Source organism: Bombina bombina, chromosome 2 (assembly GCF_027579735.1).
Source record: "Bombina bombina isolate aBomBom1 chromosome 2, aBomBom1.pri, whole genome shotgun sequence".
NCBI classification, from domain to species: domain Eukaryota; kingdom Metazoa; phylum Chordata; class Amphibia; order Anura; family Bombinatoridae; genus Bombina; species Bombina bombina.
In genome coordinates, this window is record NC_069500.1 from 549048524 (window position 1) to 549063623 (window position 15100).

At 36.6% G+C, this 15100-nt stretch overlaps 1 protein-coding gene across 1 annotated transcript in view; it reads right to left on the bottom strand.

Moving 5' to 3' along the window:
• The window catches only part of LOC128649249 (spindle assembly abnormal protein 6 homolog), a 445197-nt gene that overhangs the window by 183774 nt on the left and 246323 nt on the right, over nt 1-15100 (bottom strand). The window contains exons 8-12 of the mRNA XM_053702402.1: nt 7554-7745; nt 6705-6899; nt 6376-6465; nt 6084-6263; nt 5128-5209 (exon numbers count right to left, since the gene is read on the bottom strand). Of these exons, the coding sequence (XP_053558377.1) occupies nt 5128-5209; nt 6084-6263; nt 6376-6465; nt 6705-6899; nt 7554-7745 (739 nt within the window). The remainder of the gene's footprint in view (nt 1-5127; nt 5210-6083; nt 6264-6375; nt 6466-6704; nt 6900-7553; nt 7746-15100) is intronic.

Genomic DNA, 15100 nt, shown 5'->3' on the forward strand with positions numbered 1-15100 from the left:
AAGGTGGTGTAGTGAACATAGTAAATGAGCCAAATTTGGTAAAAATCTGTGATAGTAACTGAGCAACCCCAAATAAGAAAGTAGCTGGGATACATTAACAGGGGTGGGAGCATGAACCAGTGCTTTCACTTTTTCAGAAGTTGTGTCGAGACCAGTCTTGTCCACTACATGTGCACAATATTCTAAACTCTTGCGGAAGAACTCACACTTTTCCATGTTTACTTTAAGTCCGAATTCCTGTAGGCGCTGTAAAATAGCTTTAACAGTGGCTTTATGAGCAGCATCATTTTCACAAGTGATAAGCATGTCATCTAACATACAGTGGGTATGTAGAATACCTGCCAGGATCTTATCCATTATCCGTTGCCACACCGCAGGTGCTGGGGCAATTCCAAACACAATCTGTGTATACAAAAAAAAGGTATTTGTGAGTGTTGATAGTTAATTAACAGGTGTCTGGGGTCGGGATGTACCTCTAACTGTAAGTACGCTTGATGCAAGTCAATTTTTTAAAATTTTTCATCACCTGCCAGAGAACTAAACAATTATTCAATCTGTGGTAAAGGATACTGATCCACAAGTAATTGAGGGTTAAGGCCCACTCTGAAATCTCTGCAGATGCAAATCTCCCCATTTTTTTTTCTGACAGGAACTATTGGAGTCTTGAAAAAGGCCTGTGAGAGGCTGAAACACGTTGACCAAGCATCTGGTAAGCCTTATTTCTACATCTTTATCTAATTTGAGCATACTACACTATATTGATTATCTTTCACAGATAAATCCAGCTAGGAGCAGATCTTTCAGAGAGAAACCCATCTAGGAGCAGAACATCCACTAAAATCTCTGGATTTCTACATGTGGTCGCAGCACTAACCCTGCAGCACCCAACTGAACCTTGAGAATAATTTTTCATTCACTAAACTTTCATCACCTAGACTTATATTGCACCTACGAATGTATTTATCCAAACTTCAGCACATTTTTTCATCTTTTTCATCAATGGCATCTTTTGGCAATTTCTGCTAAAAAAAATCAAATTTTTTTCACATTTTTGTATTTTTATCCTTTGTTGAAGGATTATCCTTTTTTTCCCCCTCACTATGTTGCACTATTTTTTGAGCTTTCAGTCACATCCCCTTTTTTTCTCCTACACCATCACTAATGAGGGATCATCTATAACATAACTATAACATAACTATATTGGACGCTTGGAAATTCTACATCATATTTTCACTGAACCTGGGATTACAAATTACACTCAACTGATAGAAACAATTTGTGACTTCTCACTACACCACGGCCAAGACCCCGCTGGGCGCTTAGTGCCCCATTTGTGTACCAAGGTGGTGTAGTACTGTTTTAGTGGTACTTTTTCCATATATATATATATATATATATATATATATATATATATATATATATATATATATATATATATATATATATATATATATACATATATATATATATATATATATATATATATATATATATACACACACACACAGTATATATATATATATATATATATATATATATATATATATATATATATATATATATATATATATATATATATATATATATATAATTATCAGGTATTTGTAGAGCGCCAACAGATTCCGCAGCGCTGAATGCTATATACATCTTTTATTAGCATATTATCAAGATTGTCTACTGTCACATCTTACCACAGTTGATAAACATGGATCCATGTTAATGTACTATTTTAAAATTTCACATAGGTACATTTGCATATTATTTATTGTTTTAATTATTGTTTTGTTTTAACTGTCAACATTTATTGTCATTAATAAATACACGTGTACTACCTATTCACATCCTAGTCCACTTCTAGTTGAGGCGCTCAGGCTACATCCATATATGATTTAGAATCATAGGAGGGCTCCTTGGCTTGCTTACCCCTTGTTCCAAGGCTGACTGGATTTCTAAGACGACCTGGATTGCTCCGGCTTGGAAGCCGAAGAGGAAAACATTTGTCCCTTGATCTGCAGACCAAGATTTTAACCACAGAGATCTGCAAGCTAAAACAGCAAGGCTAGAAATCTTAGCACAGTCTAACCACTTGCATGTTGGCATCACAGATAAAATAATTGGCCAACTTAAGAGCCTTGACCCTATCCTGGATCTCCTCTATAGTAGTCTCTTCTGAAATCAGATCAGACAAGACTTTGCACCAATAAGATGCTGCTCCTGCAACCGTAGCAATACTTGCAACAGGCTGCCACTTCAAACCCTGAAGAATGTACATCTTCTTTAAGTAAGCTTCAAGCTTCTTATCCATGGGATCCTTGAAAGAACAACTATCCTCAATAGGAATAGTAGTTCTTTTGGCTAGAGTAGAGATAGCTCCCTCTTCCTTAGACCCTGTGTGCCAAGAGTCATGTACAGAGTCAGCCACAGGAAACATTTTCTAAAAAAATAGGGGACGGGGAAAAAGGAATCCCTGGTTTGTCCGATTCCTGAGCTATAATCTCCAGACATACGGTCAGGAACTGAAAAAACTTCTGAAGATGAGGAGTGACATCATATACTCTTAAGTTTACTAGATTATTTTTTTTGGATTCTCAGCGACAGACAAGTCGTAGTCCTCCAAAAGTAATCGGAGGTGTTCTAGCTTAAATCTAAAATTAACCTTCTCTGGGTCTGTAGTACCCTGCCCTCAGAAGCCACTGAGGAATATTGTTAGATTTCCTCTTTCAATTACCAGCAACAGAGAAGGCTGATAAGGCTGAAGAAACGGCAGACGTTATCTGTACAGCAATATATCTTGGTAAATAAACACCCCCAGGATGTTGAGAGGAACCACAGGGTACTGCATGTGAAGCTGTGAAAGCATGGGACGTTAGAGGGGAAAGCTGAGGCATGGCATGAACAATATTATCCTTAGAGACATATGGCTCAAAGGAGGAATCCTTGTCTCTAGATGACAAAGTCTTGCTTAAACAAGTGGAACATAGTTGCACAGGAGGAATAACTTGCACCTCCAAAGAATATAAACATTTAGTAAGAAGATTTATTCAAAATAAACCCTATGCAATTTGTCAAAATTTATACCCAAATTCAGTTCAGTATCCATGTTGTATATGTATTCACACTAGTAAGAATATGTATTCAAAATAAAGCCTATACATTTTGTCAAAATTGGTACCCAAATTCATTTCAGTATCCATGTTGGATATGTATTTACAGTACTAAGATGATTTATTCAAAATAAACCCTATGCGATTTAAATGCACCCTGAAATTGTAAATGGTACTTAAAAACCATCAGGTAACAGGATTGCCGGAAAAGCGGAAGTGTGAGTACGGTCACGTGACCGCAAGTAAAAAAATAAACTACGAGTGCGCCACAGTAACGCTAAGATGGTAAAAAGGCTGGAAAAATGGCACTGTAGAGCTGCGATACTGAATAAAATTATATGTTAAAAGTATAATGTACTGTATACGTCAGTATAATGAAATGTATACATCATGTACATGTATAGTAGAAATAACAAAAAGGAAAAGGTATATTAACCCCTTCTGTTCCAGAGCCATTGCCAGCCATAAATAATTTAAACCTGAAATCCAGTTAAAGTTATAGACCCCTAGCAGTACAGTACTCTACAAGCTGCCTGAAAAAATACTCCAATCCAGGGAGAATTATAATGTCCCAATAATGGCCACAGGATTAATCCTTAATGCTGACCCTCCATAAGGTAAAAGCACTTACCTGTGGATCCAGCTGCCAGGCAGAGGCAGCTTGTCAGGTGTGACAGACGCACCATCATCTGTCAGGGACCTGTAGACAAAGAAAGAACAGAGTAACCAAACCTGGTTTTACATAAAGGGGTAGCATAAATGTTAGAAATAAAGCAAGGACTACCTCGCCGCTTTCCAGCTGCTAAAAGCCACCATTACTCTTACTAAAGAGATTGACATGGACACAGCATAGCAACAAATCTCTGCTCGCATGGAAAAGTACCCACAAAAGGATTAAATATCTTCAGACACCAACTTCGCACATCCTCCATTTACAAAGGCAAAGAGAATGACTGCGGATTATGGGTAAGGGAAGTTACACTTAACAGCTTTGCTGGGGTGCTCTTTGCCTTCATATCCCACTAGTAATTGGAATGACGTTGTGGACTCTCCATGTCGTAGGAAAGAAAAGAGTTCTATACATACACACACATGTATATATATATATATATATATATATATATATATATATATATATATATATATATATATATATATATATATATATATATACACACACACAGACATATATATATATATACACACACACACACATATATATACACACACACACATATATATATATATATATATACACACACACATATATACACACACACACACATATATATATATATATATATATATATTATATACTCTTTTCCTCTTAAACCATAAGGCACTACATGACCTGCTAAGGATCGATCGGTTTAATTGCCCAACTGTTTTAAAACATTTATAGCCTTGAATCCTGGATGTTTTGATGGCAATTGTTTTCCATCAGTATGACTAGCCTAATTATTTGCTTTACAATTGAACAGGTCTATTAGAAGGATGTATAACATAGTCAATATTTAAGTATCAATGCGTTGCAACTTATTTAGTCTAACAAACTTATTTCATTGATAGCACATTGAATATTTCATATTAGATAACCAAAAAGAAGCCACTGGTTTTAGTTTAGAAGATAAAAAAGTGGGATATTTTGAACAAAACTATTTTTTAAGACCAATTAGGTAGCTCAATGATTTGTAAATATCAAGATAAAATGTCACTGCAAATAAGTAACCAGATTTGCAAGCTCCACAAACACTGCTGGGAGAAGGCAGAGGTAGGGAAATATATGCCTGTTTCAATTTAAGTTGAGTGGCCCTATAGAGCATAAACTCATTTATATTTGCTTCAGACTTAGGAAGAAATACAAGTATATCCATCTTGTCTCAAAATAATGTACTGCAGCTGGCTGCAAAGGAAAATTCTCGTATTATAGTAAGGCAATAAATTAATGCAGCGAATAATAGGAAAACATCTTGCCTCATTTAACAGTAAATAATGCTATAACAAATAGTTTTGCTACACTTACCATTCTCATTTGTTTTCAACAGTTGCTTGCTTTCTTCTAGTTTCTGAACTGTGCTATCCAGTTGCTCCTGCAACTTTAATACCTAAAAAAATATTACAGAAAATAAAATGTACGACTAAACCAAGGCAGCAGCGCACACGCAACAACTAGTACTGATTATTAAATTGATGCAAAAACAGCCACATTGTAGGAAGCAGGACTATTGATTTTACAGAGAAAAGATTCAATTTAGATAAAATTTTGGAAATATCCTTTGTTCACATCATAACATTTTCTAAATAAAAACTAGTTATAATATAAACAGGACTGCCCATGGGTCATATCTGGGTTTTTGTTTGGCCTTCAGCAACAGAAAACAGATTAGTAATCTGGTGTTCAAAAAGCAGTGCCACATTTCTCATAGGGTAATTAGGCATGTGCATTTGTGCTAACTTTTGTTTATACAATTACATTAAATTAATTCATCAATAGAAGCTACTTTCCCATGTAACTTTTAAGTAACACATTTTTTTACACGTTTTATTTTTAAGTTTGTGAGGCAAGCCAGTCAGTGTCAACCAACAGAAATTCAGGAATTGTGAGCAATCATTTACTTCCTGTTTGAAAATGAAATTAAGCAGCTTTAATGGAACTATTCTTTAAGTAGGCACAGAAATGTGCACGTCTGGAGCACTTTAAGGCAGCAGTTTTGCAAAAATACATTTATCATTGCTATACATTTGCAGAGACACAAGCTAGCAGCTGTGTTTCTGCCTTGTAGTGCTCAAGACATGTGCATGCTACCTACCTAGGTATGCTTTTCAACAAAGAATAACATGAGAACTTTAAAAGTGTATGCTCTGAATCACAAAAGAAAAATGTTGGGTTTAGAATGTTCCTCTATCTTGCATTCTAAATTACTCTCTCTTTCAAAGGGTTAATTCCAAAATCTTAAACAACCAATATATTTTCTTTACCTCTTCCTCCTTTATTTTCAAAGCATGCTTAATATTTGTCAGCTCCAATGTCTCTTTCTGTAATGCTTGATCTTTTTCTCCAAGAAGTTTCTCTTGCTGCATTGTGACTGCATTTTTAAGTTTTATTTTCTCCATTAATTTCTTCATGTCTGTCTGCAGCTTTTTGATAATCTCATTAGCCTAAAATAACATTGCAAAATATTATCAGGTTTTATTTTATTTAAACAATAAATACAAATCACAAGTCATTCCTATGATAAGGTTGTAAAATAAAAGGCATTACTCTACTTACTTTGATAAGTTCTTCAGAAAGAGATTTAACAGTTGCTTCCAGCTTGCCTGTTTGCAGCTGTTTTAGTTCCAGGGATTCTTCTAGCTTTTTCTGCAGAAAACATAATGACACAAAGATGGATTCATTATAGCAGATGCAAAAAAGTTAGAATGTAAAATTAGTCATTTATTTAGTTGTAAATTTTTCTTTCAAGGGTGAAATTGTGAGCAATAAAACAAGTGCTATCAGGAGCAGGCATTTCAAATGCTTATTTATATTTCCCAATTATCCTAGCAGATATTTTCATCAGATGGTAATACAGAAAGTAAACTTTCCCAACCAATACAAACCTTGTGCTCCTGGGCATTTTCACAAGCATCTACAGTTCTGTTAACCACTTGCTCTTTATCCTTCACTTCCTGCTCTAGAACTGCCGTCCTTGTTTTAAGCTGGTTTATAAGCTTTTCTTTTTCATGGCACTCAGAATCCAGAGTTGCATTCTCCCGTCTAAAGGACGCAACTTCTTGTTTTATCCTGTGGTACTCCTAAAGGAAAAAAAAATGAGAACTTTGTATTCACAATTTAAATTGTATTTGAAATAGGTCAATAGATCTTTCTCATTTGTTGATGTTCAATAGCTGATCTTGAAGTGTATAAAATATCTAATAGTATTGCTTCAGCATGAACATATTTTGGCTTCCTATGTTACATGCCGTCTACAGAATTAAAATTTTACATGCCGTCTACAGAATTAAAATAAAAGCAACACATAAATTTTTGTCATCGCCACACTGGCACAGCTTGGACCATGGTCATTCACTAAAAAACAGCCAACACTGAAGATAATTTTTTTAAAGTGGCATTTTATGGCAACATATTAAACTGTCTATCATTAAGTATTTATAGACTTCTTATTGATGGATAAATGTACTTACTTGAAAATATTGGAAACATTAACAAAGATTTGTTGAATTACCAAAAATTACAATTTTTTTTTACTGATCATAAAAATGCTAAGAAAAACATTGCATCTGTCCTCATTTGAGAACATATTTTTAAATATAGACATTTACCAGTGCTAAGAATTTGTATATTTGCTGTACCTAGTATATACAGAAAACTATATATTTCATTCTTCTTTTGAATGTATATACGTTGAACTCCATTATCTAAAAATTTAAGTAGAAAACTCTTCATACCTCTTCCAAACCAGCAAGTTTGCCTTTAAGTTCGCGTATACAAGATTCTGATTTATATTTTCTTTCTGTGAGGTCTTTATTTGTTGCTTCCAATTCAGTTACTCTGGCTTCTAAGTGCTGTATAGTTCTGCTGCTTGAGGATTCCAATTCCTTCTTTTGTTTTTCATACTGAAGTTGGTACTGTGTTTGAATCTATAAAAAATGAATACATTTTAAGTAGCTGATAACCCCCCCACCCCCCCCCCAAAAAAAACATTGATTTAAAGTCCATACAGAAATGTCATCATAGAGAGTAAGAACATTAGTGCTGTTAAAAACACCCACAAAGTCTGATTCCATAAAAAACACAATTTATGTAAGAATTTACCTGATAAATTCATTTCTTTAATATTGGCAAGAGTCCATGAGTTAGTGAAGTATGGGATATACAATCCTACCAGGAAGGGCAAAGTTTCCCAAACCTCAAAATGCCTATAAATACACCCCTCACCACACCCACAATTTAGTTTAACGAATAGCCAAGTAGTGAGGTGATAAAGAAAGGAGTAAAAAGCAAAACAAAGGAATTTGGAAATAATTGTGCTTTATACAAAAAAAATCATAACCACCATAAAAAGGGTGGGCCTCATGGACTCTTGCCAATATGAAAGAAATGAATTTATCAGGTAAATTCTTACATAAAACATAATTTATGTAAGAACTTACCTGATAAATTCATTTCTTTCATATTAACAAGAGTCCATGAGCTAGTGACGTATGGGATATACATTCCTACCAGGAGGGGCAAAGTTTCCCAAACCTTAAAATGCCTATAAATACACCCCTCACCACACCCACAAATCAGTTTAACGAATAGCCAAGAAGTGGGGTGATAAGAAAAAAAGTGTGAAGCATATAAAATAAGGAATTGGAATAATTGTGCTTTATACAAAAAAATCATAACCACCACAAAAAAGGGTGGGCCTCATGGACTCTTGTTAATATGAAAGAAATGAATTTATCAGGTAAGTTCTTACATAAATTATGTTTTCTTTCATGTAATTAACAAGAGTCCATGAGCTAGTGACGTATGGGATAATGACTACCCAAGATGTGGATCTTTCCACACAAGAGTCACTAGAGAGGGAGGGATAAAATAAAGACAGCCAATTCCTGCTGAAAATAATCCACACCCAAAATAAAGTTTAACAAAAAACATAAGCAGAAGATTCAAACTGAAACCGCTGCCTGAAGAACTTTTCTACCAAAAACTGCTTCAGAAGAAGAAAACACATCAAAATGGTAGAATTTAGTAAAAGTATGCAAAGAGGACCAAGTTGCTGCTTTGCAGATCTGGTCAACCGAAGCTTCATTCCTAAACGCCCAGGAAGTAGATACTGACCTAGTAGAATGAGCTGTAATTCTCTGAGGCGGAATTTTACCCGACTCAACATAGGCAAGATGAATTAAAGATTTCAACCAAGATGCCAAAGAAATGGCAGAAGCTTTCTGGCCTTTCCTAGAACCGGAAAAGATAACAAATAGACTAGAAGTCTTACGGAAAGATTTTGTAGCTTCAACATAATATTTCAAAGCTCTAACAACATCCAAAGAATGCAATGATTTCTCCTTAGAATTCTTAGGATTAGGACATAATGAAGGAACCACAATTTCTCTACTAATGTTGTTGGAATTCACAACTTTAGGTAAAAATTCAAAAGAAGTTCGCAACACCGCCTTATCCTGATGAAAAATCAGAAAAGGAGACTCACACGAAAGAGCAGATAATTCAGAAACTCTTCTAGCAGAAGAGATGGCCAAAAGGAACAAAACTTTCCAAGAAAGTAATTTAATGTCCAATGAATGCATAGGTTCAAACGGAGGAGCTTGAAGAGCTCCCAGAACCAAATTCAAACTCCATGGAGGAGAAATTGACTTAATGACAGGTTTTATACGAACCAAAGCTTGTACAAAACAATGAATATCAGGAAGAATAGCAATCTTTCTGTGAAAAAGAACAGAAAGAGCGGAGATTTGTCCTTTCAAAGAACTTGCGGACAAACCCTTATCTAAACCATCCTGAAGAAACTGTAAAATTCTCGGTATTCTAAAAGAATGCCAAGAAAAATGATGAGAAAGACACCAAGAAATATAAGTCTTCCAGACTCTATAATATATCTCTCGAGATACAGATTTACAAGCCTGTAACATAGTATTAATCACGGAGTCAGAGAAACCTCTATGACCAAGAATCAAGCGTTCAATCTCCATACCTTTAAATTTAAGGATTTCAGATCCGGATGGAAAAAAGGACCTTGTGACAGAAGGTCTGGTCTTAACGGAAGAGTCCATGGTTGGCAAGATGCCATCCGGACAAGATCCGCATACCAAAACCTGTGAGGCCATGCCGGAGCTATTAGCAGAACAAACGAGCATTCCCTCAGAATCTTGGAGATTACTCTTGGAAGAAGAACTAGAGGCGGAAAGATATAGGCAGGATGATACTTCCAAGGAAGTGATAATGCATCCACTGCCTCCGCCTGAGGATCCCGGGATCTGGACAGATACCTGGGAAGTTTCTTGTTTAGATGAGAGGCCATCAGATCTATCTCTGGGAGCCCCCACATTTGAACAATCTGAAGAAATACCTCTGGGTGAAGAGACCATTCGCCCGGATGCAACGTTTGGCGACTGAGATAATCCGCTTCCCAATTGTCTACACCTGGGATATGAACCGCAGAGATTAGACAGGAGCTGGATTCTGCCCAAACCAAAATTCGAGATACTTCTTTCATAGCCAGAGGACTGTGAGTCCCTCCTTGATGATTGATGTATGCCACAGTTGTGACATTGTCTGTCTGAAAACAAATGAACGATTCTCTCTTCAGAAGAGGCCAAAACTGAAGAGCTCTGAAAACTGCACGGAGTTCCAAGATATTGATCGGTAATCTCACCTCCTGAGATTCCCAAACTCCTTGTGCCGTCAGAGATCCCCACACAGCTCCCCAACCTGTGAGACTTGCATCTGTTGAAATTACAGTCCAGGTCGGAAGAACAAAAGAAGCCCCCTGAATTAAACGAAGGTGATCTGTCCACCACGTTAGAGAGTGCCGAACAATCGGTTTTAAAGATATTAATTGATATATCTTCGTGTAATCCCTGCACCATTGGTTCAGCATACAGAGCTGAAGAGGTCGCATGTGAAAACGAGCAAAGGGGATCGCGTCCGATGCAGCAGTCATAAGACCTAGAATTTCCATGCATAAGGCTACCGAAGGGAATGATTGAGACTGAAGGTTTCGACAGGCTGTAATCAATTTTAGACGTCTCTTGTCTGTTAAAGACAGAGTCATGGACACTGAATCTATCTGGAAACCCAGAAAGGTTACCTTTGTTTGAGGAATCAAAGAACTTTTTGGTAAATTGATCCTCCAACCATGATCTTGAAGAAACAACACAAGTCGATTCGTATGAGACTCTGCTAAATGTAAAGACTGAGCAAGTACCAAGATATTGTCCAAATAAGGAAATACCACAATACCCTGTTCTCTGATTACAGACAGAAGGGCACCGAGAATCTTTGTGAAAATTCTTGGAGCTGTAGCAAGGCCAAACGGTAAAGCCACAAATTGGTAATGCTTGTCTAGAAAAGAGAATCTCAGGAACTGATAATGATCTGGATGAATCGGAATATGCAGATATGCATCCTGTAAATCTATTGTGGACATATAATTCCCTTGCTGAACAAAAGGCAATATAGTCCTTACAGTTACCATCTTGAACGTTGGTATCCTTACATAACGATTCAATAATTTTAGATCCAGAACTGGTCTGAAGGAATTCTCCTTCTTTGGTACAATGAAGAGATTTGAATAAAACCCCATCCCCTGTTCCGGAACTGGAACTGGCATAATTACTCCAGCCAACTCTAGATCTGAAACACAATTCAGAAATGCTTGAGCTTTCACTGGATTTACTGGGACATGGGAAAGAAAAAATCTCTTTGCAGGAGGTCTCATCTTGAAACCAATTCTGTACCCTTCTGAAACAATGTTCTGAATCCAAAGATTGTGAACAGAATTGATCCAAATTTCTTTGAAAAAACGTAACCTGCCCCCTACCAGCTGAACTGGAATGAGGGCCGTACCTTCATGTGAACTTAGAAGCAGGCTTTGCCTTTCTAGCAGGCTTGGATTTATTCCAGACTGGAGATGGTTTCCAAACTGAAACTGCTCCTGAGGACGAAGGATCAGGCTTTTGTTCTTTGTTGAAACGAAAGGAACGAAAACGATTGTTAGCCCTGTTTTTACCTTTAGACTTTTTATCCTGTGGTAAAAAAGTTCCTTTCCCACCAGTAACAGTTGAAATAATAGAATCCAACTGAGAACCAAATAATTTGTTTCCCTGGAAAGAAATGGAAAGTAGAGTTGATTTAGAAGCCGTATCAGCATTCCAGGTCTTAAGCCATAAAGCTCTTCTGGCTAAGATAGCCAGAGACATAAACCTAACATCAACTCTAATAATATCAAAAATGGCATCACAGATGAAATTATTAGCATGCTGGAGAAGAAGAATAATATCATGAGAATCACGATTTGTTACTTGTTGCGCTAGAGTTTCCAACCAAAAAGTTGAAGCTGCAGCAACATCAGCCAATGATATAGCAGGTCTAAGAAGATTACCTGAACATAGATAAGCTTTTCTTAGAAAAGATTCAATTTTTCTATCTAAAGGATCCTTAAACGAGGTACCATCTGACGTAGGAATGGTAGTACGTTTAGCAAGGGTAGAAATAGCCCCATCAACTTTAGGGATTTTGTCCCAAAATTCTAACCTGTCAGGCGGAACAGGATATAATTGCTTAAAACGTTTAGAAGGAGTAAATGAATTACCCAATTTATCCCATTCCTTAGAAATTACTGCAGAAATAGCATTAGGAACAGGAAAGACTTCTGGAATAACCGCAGGAGCTTTAAAAACCTTATCCAAACGTATAGAATTAGTATCAAGAGGACTAGAATCCTCTATTTCTAAAGCAATTAGTACTTCTTTAAGTAAAGAGCGAATAAATTCCATCTTAAATAAATATGAAGATTTATCAGCATCAATCTCTGAGATAGAATCCTCTGAACCAGAAGAGTCCAAAGAATCAGAATGATGGTGTTCATTTAAAAATTCATCTGTAGAGAGAGAAGATTTAAAAGACTTTTTACGTTTACTAGAAGGAGAAATAACAGACAAAGCCTTCTTTATGGATTCAGAAACAAAATCTCTTATGTTATCAGGAACATTCTGCACCTTAGATGTTGAGGGAACTGCAACAGGCAATGGTACATCACTAAAGGAAATATTATCTGCTTTAACAAGTTTGTCATGACAATTATTACAAACAACAGCTGGAGGAATAGCTACCAAAAGTTTACAGCAGATACACTTAGCTTTGGTAGATCCAGCAGGCAGTGGTTTTCCTGTAGTATCTTCTGGCTCAGATGCAACGTGAGACATCTTGCAATATGTAAGAGAAAAAACAACATATAAAGCAAAATAGATCAAATTCCTTATAAGACAGTTTCAGGAATGGGAAAAAAATGCCAAACATCAAGCTTCTAGCAACCAGAAGCAAATGAAAAATGAGACTGAAATAATGTGGAGACAAAAGCGACGCCCATATTTTTTGGCGCCAAATAAGACGCCCACATTATTTGGCGCCTAAATGCTTTTGGCGCCAAAAATGACGCCACATCCGGAACGCCGACATCTTTGGCGCAAAATAACGTCAAAAATGACGCAACTTCCGGCGACACGTATGACGCCGGAAACGGAAAAGAATTTTTGCGCCAAAAAAGTCCGCGCCAAGAATGACGCAATAAAATGAAGCATTTTCAGCCCCCGCGAGCCTAACAGCCCACAGGGAAAAAAGTCAAATTTTTGAGGTAAGAAAAAATATGATAATTTAAAGCATAATCCCAAATATGAAACTGACTGTCTGGAAATAAGGAAAGTTGAACATTCTGAGTCAAGGCAAATAAATGTTTGAATACATATATTTAGAACTTTATAAATAAAGTGCCCAACCATAGCTTAGAGTGTCACAGAAAATAAGATTTACTTACCCCAGGACACTCATCTACATGTTTGTAGAAAGCCAAACCAGTACTGAAACGAGAATCAGTAGAGGAAATGGTAAATATAAGAGTATATCGTCGATCTGAAAAGGGAGGTAAGAGATGAATCTCTACGACCGATAACAGAGAACCTTATGAAATAGATCCCGTAGAAGGAGATCACTGCATTCAATAGGCAATACTCTCTTCACATCCCTCTGACATTCACTGCACGCTGAGAGGAAAACCGGGCTCCAACTTGCTGCGGAGCGCATATCAACGTAGAATCTAGCACAAACTTACTTCACCACCTCCCTTGGAGGCAAAGTTTGTAAAACTGATTTGTGGGTGTGGTGAGGGGTGTATTTATAGGCATTTTAAGGTTTGGGAAACTTTGCCCCTCCTGGTAGGAATGTATATCCCATACGTCACTAGCTCATGGACTCTTGTTAATTACATGAAAGAAATTATGTTTTCTTTCATGTAATTGGCAAGAGTCCATGAGCTAGTGATGTATGGGATAGCAATACCCAAGATGTGGAACTCCACGCAAGAGAGGGAGGGATAAAAATAAAAAACAGCCATTTTCCGCTGAAAAAATAATCCACAACCCAAATTATAAGTTTATTCTTTTAATGACAAGAAAAAAACTTAAAACATCAGCAGAATAATCAAATTGAAACAGCTGCCTGAAGAACTTTTCTACCAAAAACTGCTTCTGAAGAAGCAAATACATCAAAACGGTAGAATTTAGTAAATGTATGCAAAGAGGACCAAGTTGCCGCTTTGCAAATCTGATCAACTGAAGCTTCATTCTTAAAAGCCCACGAAGGGGAGACTGATCTAGTAGAATGAGCTGTAATTCTCTGAGGCGGGGCCTGACCCGACTTCAAATGAGCTTGATGAATTAAAAGCTTTAACCAAGCCAAGGAAATCAACGAAGGAAATAGCAGAAGCCTTCTGAACTTTCCTAGGACCAGAAAATATAACAAATAGACTAGAAGTCTTCCTGAAATCTTTAGTAGCTTCAACATAATATTTCAAAGCTCTCACCACATCCAAAGAATGTAAGGCTCTTTCCAAAGAATTCTTAGGATTAGAACACAAGGAAGGGACAACAATTTCTCTACTAATGTTGTAAGAATTCACAACCTTAGGTAAAAATTTAAATCAAGTCCGCAAAACCGCCTTATCCTGATAAAAAAATCAGAAAAGGAGATTCACAAGAAAGAGCAGATAGCTCAGATACTCTTCTAGCAGAAGAGATAGCCAAAGAAAGTAGTTTAATGTCCAAAGAATGCATAGGCTCAAATGGAGGAGCCTGTAATGCCTTCAAAACCAAATTAAGACTCCAAGGAGGAGAAATTGATTTAATGACAGGCTTAATACAAATTAAAGTATGTACAAAACAGTGAATATCGGGAAGTTTCGCAATCTTTCTGTGAAATAAAACTGAAAGAGCAG